The 20,431-nt window shown below is 42.2% G+C and overlaps 1 protein-coding gene across 1 annotated transcript in view; it reads right to left on the bottom strand.

The window, feature by feature from the left end:
* LOC122793969 overlaps positions 1–20,197 on the bottom strand; it is a gene marked incomplete at its 5' end in the record, with an annotated part of 253,604 nt that extends 233,407 nt beyond the window's left edge. The window contains 1 exon segment of the mRNA XM_044062025.1: positions 20,099–20,197. Coding sequence (XP_043917960.1) covers positions 20,099–20,197 — 99 coding nt within the window.
* Positions 20,198–20,431: the final 234 nt, after the last annotated feature.

The raw sequence follows: 20,431 nt of genomic DNA, 5'->3' as shown, positions 1-20,431 counted from the left end.
AGTACTACAAAGCAAGGCAGCAGACATCGTTACATCAGATTTTCTTGCCCTAACCCATCAGAAGCACAAGAGAAAAGAGAGAAGTGGTCCTGGTGGTTAACAGCCACCCTGGGAAGCATGTGCCCCCCTAGGGGAAGATGAGAAAAGTGGGATTTAAGGAGGGAAACCAAGACTGCAACAGTGAAGACACTTAAACATCTACATTTATGGTAAGTGTAGACAAAGTACAGTTGTGTACCTACCATAAATGTAGATGTTAGAGTGTATTCACTGTTGTAGTCATTACTCTTGGGTTATCCTGCTGGCAGGCTACCCTCAGTCGGCCAGAATTCCAAAGTCTAGGTCCGGCGTCAGTTGCTGTCGCCTCTTCCCTGACGTCAGTGCGCCTGGGGGTATAAAAGATGCAGCAGACGCCATTTTCTTCAGTTTTTCTTGCCCCAGATGTCAGGTGCCCCCAAATTGGTAGGCTGGAAAAATATGCCAATAAAAATACATGCACAAAAATAACATTCCCTTTGTTTACAAGCAAATACACCAAATAGGTTGTGTAGGATAGAGAAATGCAGAAAAGTCCCAACAAAGAGAAGGGGGATGGCAGGTAACCTGGACTACAACAGTGAATACACTCGAACATCTACATTTATGGTTGGTACACAACTGTACTATGTTCATCGTGTTTCACTGTTGCAGCCATTACTCTTGGGTTGAATCCCAAAGCGGAGGATGGATGGCTGGGCTAAATAGGATTAGGAGAGGCTATGAGGCCCTGCAGAACTGCAGTGGCAAAGCCTGCTCTGGACTTAGAGTAAAGAGGTAAGTGGTAGTGCTTTGTGAAGGTGTGCACTGAACTCCAAGTTGCAGCCTCTAAGATATCTTTGGTTGGTACTCCTCTGAGGAAGGCTGCTGAAGTGGCTGCTGCTCTGGTGGAATGAGGCCTAATCCCCTTAGGCACCATGTTGAAAATAGCAGAAACTGATGCAATGGCCCATCAATTTAGAAAATAGTATATTTTGAGATAGCCTTTCCTTGTGATCTTGCAACATATGACACTAAAAGTTGCTCAGTTTTTCTGAAAGCTTTAGTTCTGTCCAAGTAGAAACGTAACGGCCTGATGTATGTCCAAAGAATGCAGACTTTTCTCACCCTTGTTCTGTGGAATTGGATAAAAGGTAAGCAAGTGAATGGTTTGGTTGAGGGCCACACTGGATACCACCTTAGGCATGAATGTAGGGGTTTATCCTCAGAGAAACCCTGTCTGGATAAAAAATGATAAAAGGTTCCACTGCCATGAGTGCTTATAACTCCGAGACTCGCCTTGCAGAGGTTATTGCTAGGAGTAAAGTTGTTTTCCAGGATAAAAATTTTATATCGGCTGTTGAAGCTGGCTCGAAAGGAGGCAGTGTAAGATTTTCCAAAACAATTTAGGTCCCAGGCCGGAATTGGTACTCTCCTTGGAGGCCTAGTGTTCTTGGCCCCTCTGAGATACTGCCTTATTAAAGGATGAGAAAAGATAGGTGGTTCCGTATTGTAATGGGGTGAAATGGCAGAGGCATGAATCTTAATTGATGAGAAAGGCAGGCCTTTGTTCAGCATCTCAGTTAGGTATTGTAAAATCTGAGGTATATTTGGTACACACGTGTCAATGCCTTGTTCCTGGTTCCAAGCACAGAATCTCTTCCATTTTTCTGCAGAAGATTTTCTGGTACTGGGCCTCCTGGCCTCCAAGATAACCTCCATGACAGCTTTTGAAAGGGGAGTGTTCTGCATGGTTACATTATCCGCCATGCTGCCAGATTTAAGGTCCTGATTTGGCTGTGCAGGATCTGATTGTTTTGTTGGGTCAGCAAGTGAGAAGTTTGAGGCAATATCCATGCTGGACCTTGAGACAAGCTCTTTAGGACTGGGTACCAGTGCTGGCGTGGCCAGTTTGGTGCAATCCATATCATTTTTGGCTTCTCTTGTTTGACCTTTAGGAGTACCCTGGGAAGGAGAGGCAGTGGAGGAAAGGCATATACGGTTAGATTTTTCCAGCTGAAGGATAGGGCGTCCACTTTCCATGCTTGCTTGTGATAAATCCTTGTGCAAAATCTCTGCAATTGGCAGTTGTGAGGGGAGGCAAATAGATCTATGTCTGGGCATCCCCATTTCCTTATGCTGAAGACTTGTGGATCCAGTTTCCATTTGGGGGATCCATGAGGTTTCCGCTTAGTTCGTCTGCCAGAGTATGTGTTTTTCCTGGCAGGAATTGTGCTTGCAGGTGAATTTGAAAAGCCAATGCTGTGTCCCATAAGGTCATTGCCTGCAGAGAGAATATGAATGTGTACCTCCCTGTTTATGTACCAAATGACAGTAGTATTGTCTGTCTTTATCAGTAGTTGTCCTGGATGAAGCAAGTCCTTAAAAGCGGTCAGGGCATTTTGAACAGCTAGCATCTCTTTTTGATTGAGGTGAAGACGCATCTTGTTTGTAGGCCATGTACCCTAAATACATTTTCCTGCCATATGGGCCCCCCTAGGCATAATCTGATGCATCAATTGTCAGTGTCTGTCTGGTTGTGGGGAAACTGAATGGCAGACCCTTGTTGTTGTTGTAACAGGCTTCTGCCCACCATCGAAATTCCTGTTACAGGCAGGGAATGAGTGCAATTATTGTCTCCGGGCTGTGGCAATGCAAAGTCCAAACACTTTTTAGATACCATTGTAGTTTCCTCATATGCAGTCTGGCATATGGAATTAGTAGAAAACAAGATGCCATGAAACCCAGGGCCTGCAGGATTTTCCTTGCAGATAAGTGAGTTTTTGTTGCCAATTTCTTGAAGTAAGAAGTCAGTTGCTTTTGTCTGGTGTGAGATAAGCCATCTGAGCAGTGGTATTTAAGCTTGCACCCAGGAATATTATCTATTGAGACGGCACTAGTTTTGATTTCTTTTTGTTTACTGTGTACCCTAGGCCAGTTAGTAATCTTTTTACAAACGCCAGATGCTTTAGAAGAATGTCTTTGTTCTCTGCGTGAATTAGGCAGTCCAAGTAGGGATATATTACTGGTGCCAGGCACTTTGTGAAGACCCTGGGCACAGTAGATAAGCCAAAGAACAGTGCAGAGAATTGGTAATGCATTGAGCCAGCTATGAATCTGAGGAATCTTCTGCAAGATTGTCCGATTGGGACATGCAGGTATGCCTCTTTTAGGTCCAAAGTTATGAGCCAAGCCTTCTTGCCCAGCATGGGCAGTAGCTGCTGTAGAGTCAACATCCTGAATTTTGGAACTTCTAGAAACATATTTAGCATAGACAGGTCCAGTATTGGCCTCCAGGTCCTGTCCTTTCTAGGTACTAGGAAAAGTCTGGAGTAAAATCCTTGCCCCTGCTCTTGTTGTGATACTTGCTGAATGGCCCCACATGTCCACGAGGGCTGTAATTAGTTTTTGCGCCTCTGCCCATTGATTTTATGGCAGGTCTGGCATACCTTTTGAACTTGGTAAAGTGTGAAAATAGAACCTGTATCCTTGGGACACTATGTTCAGGACCCATTTGCCTTGGGTAATCATTTGCCAATTTGATGAAAAAAGTGCTAGTTTTCCCCCTAAGGGGGCTGTCAACAGAAAAGTGCTTGGATATGGCAAAGGAAAGTCATTGGGGCCATTTCCTGTAAGGTTGTGATTTGTCATCTCCGCTTTTGGAGGTAGGCGCACCCCATTGTTTAGGCCTGTCTGAGCCTTGGGGCTGAGATCTGCCTCTGGGACGCCTATATCTGCCTCTTTGTGGCCTGTCTGACACTGGAAAGGACCAATTTTTAGAAGGCCAGTTCCTGCTAAACCTGGGTGGCTGTACCTGTAAAAAAAATCCTCGACTGTCGGCATGGATTTTGCTTCATCTTCCATTTTTTTTCAAAACCTCTTCTGCTTTAGTACCAAAGTATCATGCTGCAATGGTGCATCTAATAATTTTGCTTTAACATGATCAGGAAGTTTCTGTTCCTTTAACCAAGCATGCCTTCTAATAACAGAACCTGTGACAGTGGCCCTGCACGAGGCCTCCAGTGAATCATAACCACATTGCAAAGTATGCTTTCCCACTTGTTCAGCTGCATGCAATAAATCCTGCAATTCATTGTTCTTGGAACATTCAGTATTTGTCAACAATTTCTGTTTAAGCAGTGACATTAAATATTGCTAATATTTAAGCATATGAAACTAACAATTTAAAGCCCTTACAGCCAAGGTAACAGAAGTGTATACTTTTCACCCCATCTGTCTAGAGCCCTAGAATCCCTATTAGAGGGGACAGGGTATTTGCATTGGAGGCTTTAACCCCTTTGGGACCCTGAGATATAGTTTTTGGATCAGCAGCAGGGTTTTTATATAGGAATTTATGAGAATCCGGAACCCTGTAGTATCTGTCTGGCTTAGCAGGTGCAGGGGGTAAAGAGTCAGGGGACAGGCCGGACTCTGAAAATACATCATCTACAATGTCTAAAACAGACATCTGTGGGTTCCCATAGTCGAAGAAGCAACTCGTGACATACAGGACTCCTAATGGGTCTCAGCAGAGGCCTGCAAATCTGTAGAAGCAGGTATCAGGGGCTGCAAAGGCACCTCATTGAGTACCGGCCTATGCGGTCTGTCCCTGTCTTTATCCTTACGTTTTTTCAGAAGATCGGTAGTCAGATGGCTTATCGAAGCCATTTCGGAATACGGAGAACGAAAGTATTTAGTGACAAAGACAGCCAGACGACTAATAGTTTGGGCGTTAAACAAGGCACAAAACCAACAGCTAGGAACGTTGTGGTCTAGGCCTAAACAGTAAGAATGAAAATCTTTGTGAGGTACTTGGTGCTTTCCACAGGAATGGCAATTGTTAACTTTTTCTGACATCGGTTAGAGCAAGAGAAAAGGATCCCCAACAGGGTACTTAGCTTTAGAAGACTTCAGGCTTGAAACTAGAAAAAAATGAAAATCTCAGGTTGTGGCCTACCGGCACTTGCGAATTGCTTCTGCTTCGGGCTCCTGCGCATTAGAAAAGCCGCAAATTCCAAGAGACTGGTATTCGTGCCAACTGAGGGCTACCTGCAGGCAGATCACCCTAAGTGTGATGACTGCAACAGTGAAACACAAAGAACATCCAGTGTTGCCTTGGCCAATAGGGAGTCACCAGCAAGACTATGTTGTTCCTTCTTGATTTTCAGGACAACTCTCTGAATTACAGGGAAGGGCGGGAAGGCATACAGGTATATTTCCTGCCATGAAAAACTGAAGGATTTCACTCTCCAAGCTAGTGGTGAGCGAGTCCTGCTGCAAAATATGTTCAGTTGTCTATTCTGGTGGGAGGCAAACGAATCCAGTTGTGGTGTGCCCCAGTGGTGGACTACGTGTAGGAAGGTATCCCTGTGCAACATCCATTCGTGTTGCAGAGACGTGGTTCTGCTGAGCAAGTCTGCCTGCTTGTTTTCCTGAGAGGGGATGCATGAAGCTTTCAGGAAGAGGTTGTTGTTTTGCTGTTATTTCCCAGATTAGCAGGGTAATCAAACATAACTGGTATGCCTTTGTCCCTCCTTGTTTGTTTAGGTACCACGACAGTCATGTTGTCTCAGTGTGGAGTACTCCTGGTTGTAGCATGGGAAGGAAAAGTTTTAGAGCTAGGAGGACAGCAGTCATCTCCCTGACATTGATGTGCTGTTTCTGCAGGACAGGGGGACCAGCAATGTTGCACCCAGCAGGGCTGCTCCTCATCCTAGGTCTGATGCATCTGTGTGCATAGACTGGAAAGTGGGAGGTAGTTGAAGAGTAATTCCCTGGTGGTTGGAAACCTGTGGAATCCAACACCTCAACTCTAATTTTAGACAGGGCAAAAGGAGGATGAGTGTCGAGAGGTTGCTGACATTGAGACCAAACAGTCTAAGTACCATTGCAGTTTCCTCATGTGCATCCTTGCTAGTGGAAGCATGGGAATGGTGGCAGCCATGAGGCCCATAGTTTGGAGAAACTTGTCTTGCAGTTAGATGTGATTCTGTCAATAGGCTTAGAAAATGGGAGGAGGGGGACTGCACCTTGTCTGGAGGTAAGAAGGATCTCATTAGATTTGCTCTGATTGTGCACCCTAGGAAAACCTTGTCCTGTTGTGGGAGGAGAGAGGATTTTTGGAGGTTGAGTGTGAAACCCAGGCTGTTTAGGAGGGACATGGTGAATTGGAGTTTTGTTGAAGAGTAGACTGTGATTCTGTCACAATGAGAACGTCGTCCAAGCAAGGGTAGATTTGAATTTCCTTGGTTCTACAGTGGGTGATGGCTGGGAACAAGCACTTTGTAAAAACTCTGGGTGCCGTAGACAAGCCAAAAGGCAATGCAGTAAATTGAAAATGAGAAGGCCCAGAGAAGTGCAGGAACCTCCTGTGGGAGGGTTTGACTGGGATATGCAGGTATGCATCCTTTAGGTCAAGGGTAACCATGAATGCTTGAGGGGTAAACGAGTTTGGAAGGGAGAGCATCTTGAAGGAGGGAACCTGCAGGAACAGGTTTAGGGAAGACAGGTCCAAGATATGTCTCCAGGGGCCATTATTTTTTGTGACTAAGAGGCGGGAGTAGAAGCCTCACCCCTCCTGACCCGAGGGAAATGGTTCAATGCTTCCTTGGGAGACCAGTTCCTGCAGGATGGGAGGAAGTAGAGGGAGCTGATATTTGAGAGGGAAAGGAATATTTATTGGTGTAGATTTTTCTTTCCAGGAAAGAAAGTATCCTTTTGGATGATGGAAAGAACCCAACGATCTGTAATTATGGTTCTCCAGCAAGGGAGGCATTGGGTAAGGTGGGCGGACAGGGGCACTTGGGCAAGGCAGTCACGCAGAGGAGGGTCCCCCTCTATCTAGAAAGGGTTGTTTGCTAGGGGTTACGGTTGAGGGGGTCTGGGATAAGTTAGTCTCAGAGATCCCCTACATGGTTTGGCAGTAGAGAGGTGAGATGTGGAAGTGGCCCTTCTAACAAAGGATGTTTTGGCTGGGTAGTTCCTGTAATATCTGGACACTGGAGACACCAGCAAGTGCTTAAGGTCCTGCAGTTCCTTTATTTTTTCTTGCAAATTTTTAAATAGGTCTGCAGCATTTTTGCCAAATAGAAGGTTGTTAATCCAGAGGAGCATCCACAATCTTGGCTTTAAAGTAATCTGGCAGAGGTTGTAGTCTGAGTCGCAAGTATCTACACAAGGTGGAAGCAGTGGCAGCAGATGTGGCAAATGCTTCTGCAGCATCATAGCTGCAGCGGATAGTGTGTCTGGCTACTTGGGTGGCCAGACACAATTTGGAAGAAATGTTAGATTTGGCTGGACAGTCCGGGGTAGTAGCCAACAAGGTGGAGACATGAGAGACTAGATCTAGGGGATACTTCACCATGTGGGTTTGGTAGTTTATAGCCCCGAAAGCTAGGGTTAGAGGAGGTGCATACTTTTTCCCCATCCTGTCCATGGTTTTGCTGTCTTTGTAAAACCTATCCGGACTCTTATGGGCAGGAAGAGTCTGGGTTCTTGGAATCCAAAGTGAAGGCATTCAAGAAAGCTGTGAGTACTGGAGGGGTGATTGAAGGTGAAGGGGAGTCAAGCTGTAGAAGCTCAAAGTATCTTTTCTGGGTTTCAGAGACTAAAGAAGTATCCCACTTGAAATACTCTCTCATTTTTGAGACAGTCGCCAAAAGTGATAAGTCCTCAGGTGGGGAGTCCCCTTCAATCCAGTCCACGTCAAGGGAGTAATAATCTATGGGAGAAGCAATCTGAGACACACAGAAGACAGATTCCTCAGAGGAGGAGTAAGACAGGTCAGGGTCATCTTGAGTAACTGCTTGCTGCGTAGTAGTTAAAGGCAGGGAGGAAAGCACAGGCCGACCTAGGACTCAAGCACAGGAATGGTGGTGGGAGTAGGGCCTGTAGACCTAAGAGCCATAAAAGCCTACATTAAGGAGGAAGTGAAGGACTCCCAGTCTGAGGCTGCTGGAGGCGTCGGGCTCAAATACTTAATCTTCTCTTTCCTTTTAGGAGGAGTGTGCGTCTGGGTTGGTAAGGAAACAGATGTCTGCGCTGGTGTAGGAGAGGTCTCGGTTGGCTGATCCAGCGATGGTTCCCCCTCGATGTCTGTTATCACCGTCTGAGTCAACTCCGCTGATGTGCTATCCATGGGTACTGACACGGTATACATCCGAAGGTGGAGCAGCATCAGGAGAAAGCCTGCAAACCTTAGCCTTCTTCCGTGGTTGTTTGGCTTGGGCGGCCAACTCAGGATCCATCCTAAGCAGGAGCCATTTAAGCCTTTGGTTTTCTAGAAACAGATTTAACGCGGACAGACGGCTGCATAAGGTCTTGGGTACAAAGGATTGGCAATAAGAGCAGGCCTTGTGGTCGTGCTCCTTACTGAAGTAAGAGAGATAGCGGTCATGGGAGTCTTTGCATGGAATCTGGTGCCTGCAACTACATTTACTCTCTCAGACATCGGCTAGAGAAAAACTACAGAAACCAAGCTAAAGCTCAAGTACGAAAAGGCAAAACCCCCAATGGGGTACATATCTTTAGATGTCTTAGGACATAGGAGCGAAGTGGTCAAGTAATTGTAGTCTATGGCTGACAAGTTCTGAGGTCTGTGCGTGCTGTCACATTTATACGCCAAGGTTTATGGCCTTACGTGTGACGTCCCACGCACCTACAGCAGCCAGGCTTAAGCTTTTGTATAGGAACCAATGTAGGGTCGCCTGAGGGCTGGAAATCCCACAGTATGAATACTGCAACATGGGAATAGAAGGACATCCTCCATTCTCTGGGTTGCCAGACGTCCCTATTTGAGCGGGACTGTCCCAAGATCAGCAGCCTGATCCAGAGTTCTGCACTGCCGGTTTAAATCCAGGGCAACCTCCACTTTTTTTTTTTTTGATTGGCCCATATACTGGCATACTGGCCAATCAAAAATCGCTAAACACGGAGCTCCTTGTGTTTAATGCGGAACATCGCAGTTCCACATTAAACAGAAGTAGCTCCGTGTTTAGCTATTTTTGATTGGCCCGTATACTGGTATACTGGCCAGTAAAAAAAAAAATAAATATCGCAAAACAGAGCTACTTCTGCTTAATGCGCAACTGTGATGTTTCACATTAAACAGAAGTAGCTCCGTGTTTATTTTTGATTGGCCCAGGCCAATAAAAAAGAGCTACTTTTGCTTAATGCGGAACTCTGATGTTCCACATTAAAGACCTAGTTTGGAAGACTTTTTTTTTTTTTAGTCTTTACTTGCTGTGAAAGACTTTTTTGTCCCTACCTGGCCAGTCGGAAATCTGGCAACACGTCCATTCTAAACATTTTCATAAATTTCTTCAGAAATCTACCTTTTTTTTGTTATATTGTCCCTTCTAGGTATCCCTAAATCCATATTCACTACTGCAAATCAAATTCCAGTCCTCACCTATAATACTCCCTGTTGAAAGCTGACTACTTCTCCCAAAGTTTTCTTCGGCTCCATACTAGCAGTTTTCAGTGGAATATAAATATATGCCATTGTAATCCTCTTCCTTTGCATAGGGCCCATTACTACTACAAATCTACCATTTTTGTCTTTTTCCTCATCACCATTGAAGCCCCTATAGCAATTAGTATAATTACTTCCCTTTTCCTCTATCCCTGACATTCTATTCTGACATTCTGCTGAATATACATTCTGAAATCCTCTCTGCCAAATTCACATGCTCATTTCTTTTCAAATGCGACTCTTGCAGCACTATTTGCATTTCTTAATATAATTCCATACTCTCTCCCATCTACATCTGTAAGGCCATTCACATTGCAGGATAATATGAACAGCATACCCAACATAAAAAAAACTATTGTTCCCACCTATTATACATGACAGCTTTTTTTGAATGTGTATTTCCAGATTTTGTGTTACAGGCATATACTGTTTGGCAGGCTGATCTTTTGTACATTTGTTTCTTCTCATCTCCCTTTGACCCCATGTCACATTTTTCAAGACATTTTGTTTTTAGTAGAACCATCAAACAAACAACGAAAAACAAAATGCACCCATTTCTTATTGACTACTAGGAACACACACAATGTGCATCTTCAAAACATGAAGTTTAACCCTCCAGAAGGGAACAATTGCCCCAAACTAATTGCTGGACCTATGGGCAATATCTAACCTAAAATTAAGGTCACCCATGCTAAAACATATGCTACAGCCTGTGCTTTCATTTACACTGACTCCTGTCTGTTCGTAAAGAAACATTAACTTCTAGCACCATGAAAAAGTGAACTGCCATCTTTAAATAAAACTGAACTGCACACCGCTCTATTAACTGCATTGAAAGAAAGTTACTGTTTGTCATTTTTGCATTTAAGTTACCTGACACTTGCTCACTAAAGCAATTATACAAGTCAGCACTAAAAAATTAAAAGCACTACACCCTCACAAACTCCCCTTGAGTACCTTGTTCCCCACTGGCCCTCTTTTTTCAATTATAAAGGAATTCCCAATACTATTCTAGCATGTCCAAAGGTCAGTTGTCAATCTCCTCTCCGGTCCAGCTGGTGAATCTGGGAATCTTGAGGCAATGTTACAACTGCCTCATGTACACAGACAACCCTCTCCTCCTCCCAACAAATTCCAACACATGTGAGAGATGCAACCATATAGCCAAACTGGAGGCTAAGCTCTCAACTCAGTACTGGTGGAAACCTGTCAGGAGAAGGAAACCACACTCACTACAATTCCAGTCTCACATAGACCTACCACGACAGCAAACCAAACACAAAAACATACTCGGAGGCTCTAAATAAAAATCTGCCTAAGCAGCAGAGACCTCCAAAGCAGACACCTAAGCAACCGCTACCCAAAAACAAAACACATGCAACACACAGCTCACAAAGCCAGTGTGCCGAACAGTCACAGCCCTTAAGGCTAAACACACCTGATACACTTGTAATAGGTGACTATCGTCAGGCACACTGACGTCCCGCTCACCACGCTGAACAAGGAGAAGGTCACTGTGAGCTGCCTGTCAGGCGCTAGGATCCGCCACGTAACACAAGCACTCAGGTCACTCCAAGGCAAGTACAAATATGACTCGGTCATTGTCCATGCTGGTGTGAATGACCTGAGACGTACCTCCCTGGACTACATGAAAAGAGATATAGAGGAGCTCTCTGAGCATGTGGCCCAGGCCGGTATGACCCTGACCTTGAGTAGCATCTTACCCTCACCAAGAATGATGCCACAATATGAAGACAAGATGATCAATTTCAACAATTGGCTTAAGTATTGGTGTCATTCAAAGGGGATCCAATGCCTGTCAGCCTGGGATGATATGCTCGACAAGCCACGATGCTTCGCTAGGGACTGCTTGCACCTGTCGCCCCTGGGCTTTCGGATATTGGCAAAGGCTCTTGCTACCCCCATAGTGCCTTTTTTAGGCAAGGCTCAAAAGACAAACCCACCTCTATAGGTATCACAAGGGATAAGAAACTAAGAGTACTGCTACTCAACGCCAGAAGTCTAAACCTCAAGATGCATGCACTCGAAACTCTCCTTAGCATGGAGAACATCGATATCTGTGCAGTAACAGAAACCTGGTTCAAGGTTCCCGAGAGCACCCCAGCACTATCAGGTTATACCTCATACCATGCTTTTCGGCCCCAAAACTTGGACTGAACCAGAAAAGGAGGGGGAGTATCAATATTCGTCAAAGATACCAACACCTCCAGGTTGGTGGCACAGCACGAAGCATCAGTGACTATCCAGGTGCAACTAACAGTGGGTAAAAACTGCCTTCCAGTTTATAGCCTGCTACAGACCACCCTCCCAAACCCAGGAACCCCACTCGGCCTTCCTGAGAACACTGGAAAATATGAAGGTCTCTCCAAACACGATTATATTGGGCGACTTCAACTATCCAAATATAGACTGGGAGCATTACTCTAGCTCCAACACCCTAGCTCAAAGGTTCCTAGAATTTACAAACTCAAATGCTATGGAACAACTTGTTACCACTCCCACAAGAGGGGAAAACATACTGGACCTGATCATCACCAACATGGGGACTCTATGCTCCAGAACAGAAGTGTATCCCTCAATGGTAAGATCAGACCATAAACTAATCTCACTGGATATTCACATCCTGACCCCACCCCCTGCCCAGAAAACCACAGTGAAAACTTCTCTAAAGCAAATTTCACACTCCTCAAAACCAAGGTGGAATCCTTCAAAGCCCCCAGGCCTGTGGAAAATACGTCCCAGACCGCAGAATCCTTTATAAACGCATTCTATGAACACCTTCAGGAATGCATGGATCATGCAATCCAAAACAAAATCAAGACCCAATCCTCCAAAGGCAGACGTCCTGTCTGGTGGACCCCAGCCATAAACAAAGTATACAATAGAAGGAGGAAGCTACTACATGATAGAGCAAAATCCCAAAAAGGGAAGGCATCTCTGATCAGTGTTGGCAAAAAACTACGGGCACTCATAAAACCGTCCAAGGCCATCTTCAAGAGAAAAATTGCACAGGACACTGAGGGTAATCACAAGGCTTTCTTTAGTTATGTTAGAAACCTGGGTGGGAATTCCCAGATATGCTCAGAATTAGTCCAAAATAACAAAAAATACACCAAACCCACAGACATTGCCAACATCCTAGCTGACAAAAGGGCAAATATCTATCCCAGCAGAGTGCTGCCCCCCTGACATCTCAGATGCTCAGTTAAGAGCCGCCCTCTCCAAAGCAAAAAACACAGTATCAATGGAACCAGACAGTGTCCTGGGCTGCGTCCTACATGAATTCCAAGAAGAGCTAAACCCAAACATAAAACTACTGTTCAATCTCAGCCTTACCACAGGATATGTACCCAAAGAGTGGCGTACAGCAACAGTGGTCCCTCTCCACAAAGGTGGTGCCTCAACGGATCCTGGAAACTATTGCCCCATAAACCTGACTAGCTTGGCCTGCAACGCTATGGAAAGGATCATGGACCTCATAAAAAAAGATATTGGGGACCTACAGACACTGGATCCTACCCAGTTCGGCTTTAAGGGCAGATCCTGCCTCTTAAACCTGGTCGATTTCTTAGAAACAGTCACCAAGGCCACTGACGAGGGGAAGGTGGTCCACACAGCCTACCTGGACCTCGCAAAAGCCTTCGATACAATACCCCGCTCGGGCATTATAGATAAGCTCACCAACTTAAATATAAACCTCTGTCACTAGATGGGTTGCAAACTGGCTCAAGGACAGAACCCAAATGGTTAGAATTGCTGGAGCCATGTCAGACTCCAAACCAGTTACAAGTGGCGTCCCACAAGGCTCAGTCCTGGGACCTCTCCTGTTTGGTATATATTTCTCGGAGGTACAGGCCAACACGGAAGGACTGTGGCTGACCAAGTTCGCAGATGACTGCAAACTGGGTGCTATAATCTACTCTCCAGCCGACACAAGCATCCTCCAAAAGGGCCTCAAAGAAACAGACAAATGGTGCCAGAGCCATGGCCTCAAGCTAAATGCCAAAAAGTGTATAGTCATCCCTTTGGCAAAAACGAAGTGCCCACAAATTACCACATATGTGGTAATCCATTAAGTACGGAAGTAATTAGGGGACCTGGGGACCCAAGTTGATAGCAATCTCTCATTTGACAACCACGTGGCCAAAGTGGTTAGAAAAACATTTTATACAGCCCACCTAATCATGAAGGGATTCACATCTACATCAGGGGAGGTCATCGTGCCTCTTTACTCATCCCTCATCAGGCCCATAATTGAGTACAATGCCCCTTTTGGGATATACCTTACCAGACACCTGCAGCAACTGGAAAGACCCCAAAAGTACCTCACCAAGAGGATTAAAGGGCTCAAACAGATGCCATATGCTGCCCGGTTAAAGAAACTCCAGCCCTACTCAGTGGCATACTGCCTGCTCAGAGGCGATCTGTGCCTGACGTATAAAGCCATGTCCAATCCGGAATTAATGGACATGCTGCACCTCAGAAAATCCAAATCCCATCAAGCTACGGGCTCGAGAGACTTGAACCTCAGCACTGAAATAAATAGGACATGCTGGAGGGACAGATTCATAACGCAGAGGCTCCCTTCACTCTGGAATAAAATCCCAGTCCAGGTTAGGCAAAGTCCCTCATTGACTCTCTTCAAGAGGAATCTTGAAGAGTGGATGGGAGATCATAGGTTTACCCTGGGTATCACTTCTGAGTCACTGTTAGAGGCACAGTATACTAACCTCGAAAAAGGGCATAGCAAAATTAATTTAAAATGGGTGGCGAAAGCCAAACACACTCTGGCTAGGCTTATAAATGCCTTAGGGCAGATAGCCCAGTATGAACCTGTGAACCTATTATCATACTAAGGCTCCTAGGAAAGATGTTATCTCTTAATCACTACCCATAATTTCAAACATTTTTTTCTCTGAACCGATTGCTATTGTACCTTTAAATTTTGAATTTCCCTCAGCAAAAGAATACTCAGAATTCTCAAGATTAACTGCTTGCACCTGCAGACAGCTTGCCTCCACGAAAATGTACTCCGCAATGAGTCTTTGCAAATTTAACTAAGAAAACAATGCACAGCTGCAAACATATGGACTCCACTGAAGAATTGTTGGTGGAAAAACAAATGGCTAATATCTTTGCAGTTGCAAGAAGTTCAGCATTTACATGGCTTTCATAATTTTGTCTCAGTTTTAAAGCCTACATGCTTACAAAAATACCCGCTTGAAATTTAAGCAAAGGGCAGTAATCTAGACATTCAGATTTCTAAAATGAGAAAATATTCTAATTCTACATATAATATAATCCATGCACTTTTACACCCCAGCAGCTGAAGATCCCATACCAACATTAAACTTGCTTTTAACCAGCCTTTTTTTTTCTTGTTATACTATAAAACCTATACTTCTCAACCTGAAATAGTGTACTTTAATATGCTTAATACATGAAACAGTCACTGAAAGGACTCCCCCTCACCCCATATTTAAAATACAAGATTACACACTACGTAAAATTATTTTACCATATAAAAAATGAAGTTTATATTCTGAAATGTTTTACATTAAGAAAGGACAATTGTGTACACTTATAAATGTAGATGTTAACGAATGTATTCATCACTGCAGTCCTGACTTGTGGGGATTTCCTACAGTGTAAGCCCTTGGTCGGTCCAAAGTACCAGCAAAAAATCTTCCTCCTCCTTCAGCTGGCGGACCTCCTATCAACGTCAGTATGCTTGGGTGGGTCTCCGTTGAATCGCCAAAATGGCATTTCAATAAAACTCAGTTGGCAGATTCCACTTCTCCGAAATGCTATTACAACGAAACCACAGACTGCAGAAATCCTTTTCCTGAGCACATCACTTTTATGGCCCATGTTCCACTAGCCACGTCAGATGTCCCACGCACCACAAAGTGACTGAAAACTTTTATATACTGGCGGACGTTCGGGTAGCAAGAGGAGTAAACCCATAAATTGAATACTGCAACATGAGAATAGAAGGACATCTACTGATTCCAAGCTGTAACTAGCAATGGGGAAACAAAGGGATTCAGAAAACCAGGTAATTAGGATTTCACTGCACTTCATTCTCAAAAGTGTCTAGTGGTCCTAACTCAGAAAACAATATTAGTGAAATCCTAATGAATTAATTTATTAAACCCTCCCACTATGAGTTCGAAACAGACAGCAATTAATACAGCCGGTAACGGCTCTATAACGCACACAACTTGTTGAATTTGAGAAGAAACTCAAGCGGTTTAAATCCCTTCAGATGGACAACGTCTTCCTGGAAAGGTCGATTGAATTGATGCAGGTGCCGAAGGGCTTAAGGGTTTTTAAGTTACCCATGGGCTTTGATGAAAATTCGGAAGCATTTCAGGAATTACTGGCGTTGTTCGATAACACAGGTATTGAACTTATGCATATCATTTTACGAAACAATTCTGCCAAAATAGATGCATTAAAAGATGAATTAGCTGTATTGAACAGCAACATAACCAAAGATTTATTATTTGAATTTAACAAACATAAATATGATAGTATTTTAATGGATATGGACGTTTTTGTTGAGGCTTGGAGAACAAGACAAACAAGTTAAATAGGGACACCCATGATTATGCTAACAGAGCCTATACCCATTTTAAGGCTTACAAAGATTTGACTGGTAGATCTGGCAGACTGGTCGTGAAACGACCTATCCATTGGACACCAACAATGAGAGAGGTACTGGCTCTTATGTTGAACATGGTGTATTTCCCGATGAAGCCAATGATGAGCATATTTTAGAAAATCAGCCTGTGAGAAGCTCGCAAAGGATTCGCGAGCACCAACAGGGTACAATGCAACAGAATGGAGGCAATGTGAGAGGACAGATACAATACACCAGACAGAGGTGGTCACAGGGGAACAACTGATCACCTCTCACCTATGTCGACCTGATTCTACGCATTTTACTGTTTTACCAGATGCCTCCAACACTGACATTTCGGACTTTGCAAAGATTGATTGTGACAAGTTGTTCGACACTGATACTTTTGTGTGTTCTGGGAACAATTTTGGGTTTAACAGCCTGCCAGATCTACACATAATAGCACTGTCGATTTATATATTGAAAAAGTTGCTTGTGACAAGGGTGTCGATTTTGACATTAATCACAACTTAGAAGCCTCAGTAGCTTCAGAAAGTATTGAATATCATTGTAACTTGACCAAGAAAGGTAGTTTTTGTATTTATAACTTTAGCGATGTAGTATTAAATAATAATCAAATATCTTTATGTTATTGATAGTTATTATAACATGTGTAACATGAATTGTTTTAGATAGATATATAATAATTTATTCTATGACTTTTTAGATAGTTTTTATAGATATATTTTTTGGCACGTGAAGTTTAGTTTGGACGTTGAATTTATGTATGTGTTTGCCTTTTAGAAGTATGTGATGGCATGAATTGATTAATTGTTGATCTAATTAGATAATTTTCCCGCCCTATTGTGTTATAAAAAGGCTCAGTTTTTAATGTTTAATTTCTGATGAAGCGCAGGTTTCCCTACGCAAAAGCGCGTACTCTTGTTGGATACAATAAAATTGCCTGGATTTTGTTTTACCTTGTTGTCTACAGCCTTCTTGGTTCCATTCGTGGCTAGTTTCTCCTTTCATCGTTTGCATCCGATTTAGTATTAAGTGATGATTATTGTGACTTGTTTATAAAAGTTTTTGTTTTGTTCCTTCATTTAGGCATGAGATTGCCAGAATATTAGTCAACTTAAAGCTATACACAAGGGAGTTTAATTTGAAATTATATTTTTCTAATCACAACACTCAACAAATATTTTACAGACACTGAGAAGAAAAAGTACATTTATTCCCAGTTAATCCCACTATACATATGTTTGAACAGCTATGTGAAACACAGTTGAGGAGATATTTAAGGGACACCAATAATATATGTAACAATTTGACAACTGGGGAAAGATTTTGTCTCCACAAGTTAACGTCTTCCGATACTTATAGGGTGATGAAACCTGACAAGGGTGGAGGTGTCGTTATTATGACTAAAACGGATTATTCTAACGATATGTTAGAACTGTTGAATGACACCTCCACATACACTAGGGTTTCTAAATATGATGTTAACAGTGCCTGTATCAAATTAGATTGGCAGTTGTATGAGTGGCTTATGGATGGAGTGCTTGACAAGGTTGAATATGATTATCTTTCTGTAGGTTCACCTGTCATCCCCTCCCATCTTTGGAATTCCCAAAATTCATAAAAATATGAATAATCCACCGTTTTGTCCAACTGTTTCTGCTAGGGGTTCCAAGACTGAGGCCATGGCATCTTTTGTTGATTTTTATTGTAAAGATTTATTTCAAAAACTATCACATGTGCTAAAAGATTCATGGCACTGTCGGGATGTTATTAGAAACACTATTTTGGACGCTGATTATTTGATGGTGACCATTGATGTGGTAAATTTATTTTCTATCATACCTAATGATGTGGGATTAGAGATGTTTAACAACAGTCTTTATAAATACAGTACACTACATACTTCAAAACGTAGTTTAATTGTTGATTTGACAGAAATGGTGCTAAATAACAATTACATCATTTTAGAAGCATACTTCAAACAGATTACTGGTGTGGCTATGGGGGCAAAGTGTGCCCCCTCTTATGCCAACCTTGTTTTGGTGGATTGGGAAACCAACGATGTGTTTACTTCACAACATATGCAGAAAGTTGCTCTATATCTGCGGTTTTTGGACGACATTTTAATTTTTTGGAAGGGGACAGTGGAAGAAATTCAAGAATTTATATACTATTTGGAAACTAGTACTACATTCTTGAAATTCACGTATAAGATACAGGTTGACCATTGTGACTTCTTAGATATTTTGCTAATTAAGGATAAGGAAAATGGTTGATATCTAACATATATCGTAAAAAAACTTTTTCCAACTCATTTTTACATTTTCAGAGTTGCCATCCATTTTTCCAGAAGAAAAACATAATGAAGGGACAAATGGTGAGGTTGTCGAGGCTTATTAGTGATAACAACCTCTATGATTTAGAAGTTTCCAAATTAATTGATATGTTGATAGAGGATATCCATGTGATATTTTATCCAACATTAAGCTGGAGGTACTGCAGAAAAGAAACACCGTCTACAAACCAATTTTAAAAGGTGGTTTGTTAAAGGACACCGCAAATAATAGATCTAACAACATGAGACATGCAATGGTTTTGCCATACAATGAGAGTAGTGGGAATGTTAAGAACATTGTTTCTGACACCTGGCGTAGTGTTCTCGCTAATGACATCACTATGGTGGTGGGAAATACTCCTGTTTTTTCCTATAGTAGAGGGAAAAATTTTAAAGAATTAATGGAGACAGTTGTCAATCAAGATCTTTACAGAAACTCTATGATGAGCAAATGTGGATCTTGTAGCATTTGAAAATACATTAACAACGGACCATATGTTGCAGTGCATAACTTTGGTAAAACTATTAGATGTCCCGCGTTTTGTAACTGCAACACCAGAATGGTGACATATCTTGCTACATGTCTCAGTTGTCCTACTTTCTATGTAGGCAAAACTATTAAAAAATTAAGACTTAGGATATTAGAACATATAAGGGATATATAAAACAAAAAAACACCAATGCCCTTTACATGCATATTCAATGTTGTATCAACTACAAAAAGTTTATATTTTTTGTCATTGACAGGATTCCATACAATGACAAAGGTGGGGATGCTAAGACACGTTTGGAAGTTAAAGAGTGCCTTTGGCAACTCAGACTTGATGCATCTAAGTTTCCGGGTATAAATGAACATATATCACTTTCTAGTATCTTAAAGTATAGGTCATGCTGTATATGAATATTCATCATCAATTTTTGTATTTCTGTATTATGGCCAACTAAACCATACAATTAAATGTTGGAAAACAGTTTGTAATACACAGGACAATGTTCATTAGCTTATTAGCTTTTTTAATGTATATTATGATTAATAGTAATATTTTTTGTAATTAAGGTTATTGTGTATTAAATTGTTCGATTAGTTTATTTTACATCTAGGTTGTTTAGTTTAGGATTGGGGTATTTTGGATGTAACAATTTTTAGTTTTAGTTTTTGCTAAAACATACCTATTGTCTGATTGGATATTTGTTTATATTTATTAACATTGTTTTTTTTACAAAACAGAACGTTATATTTACATTTATATAATTAATATTAATTTTGGTTTTAGATGGACACTAATGAGTTTTACTGTATGATTGGTTAGAGTAACAGGTGTGTGTATGCTTTATGGTATAAAAGTTTGAATGTTTTTTTTATTTTTACTCTGATGATGCCCTATGTATTGGATGGGTGAAAGCACTTAGGATTTGGTTAGCTGGTCACTGTCCTGTTGTGACACCAATAAAGTGTGTGTGGTCGATCCTGGTTTGGTTTTTTTACAAGTTCATTCGTTGTAACAGTTGCATTTTGTCATGAAACCCCAATGAAACCTCTTGAACATAATATAATAAAGTAAACAATTACATTAAATACAATGCAGTAATTTCTACATCATCTTACCTGCGTTTGCTCTCGATACGACACTAATGCAACTGTAAGAAGACGGGTAACATTTAGAACAAATGCAGCATCGTCGTCTGTCACAATCTCAAAATTATTCTGAAATAAAAAAAAATACACTACAATAATCTTTCAAGATTTCACATTTTCAATCTGACCAGCAGAAACAAACATGCAATGAAAAGTTTCACATGTATCATTATTCATTGCTATTTATGCATTATGACTTCATGATGTTGCGGACTCAAATTACTTGGTTCAACTGTTTTTTTTTTTGGGGGGGGGGGGCTATTTTTGGTGTGGAAATAGTCTCTATGTGGAGGTTTGCAGGGA

The sequence above is a fragment of the Protopterus annectens genome, chromosome 2.part1 (assembly GCF_019279795.1).
Source record: "Protopterus annectens isolate FY-2018-M chromosome 2.part1, PAN1.0, whole genome shotgun sequence".
Lineage (NCBI taxonomy): Eukaryota > Metazoa > Chordata > Ceratodontiformes > Protopteridae > Protopterus > Protopterus annectens.
Note: the sequence above shows the minus strand (reverse complement) of the source record. Positions and strands in the feature narration are given on the sequence as shown.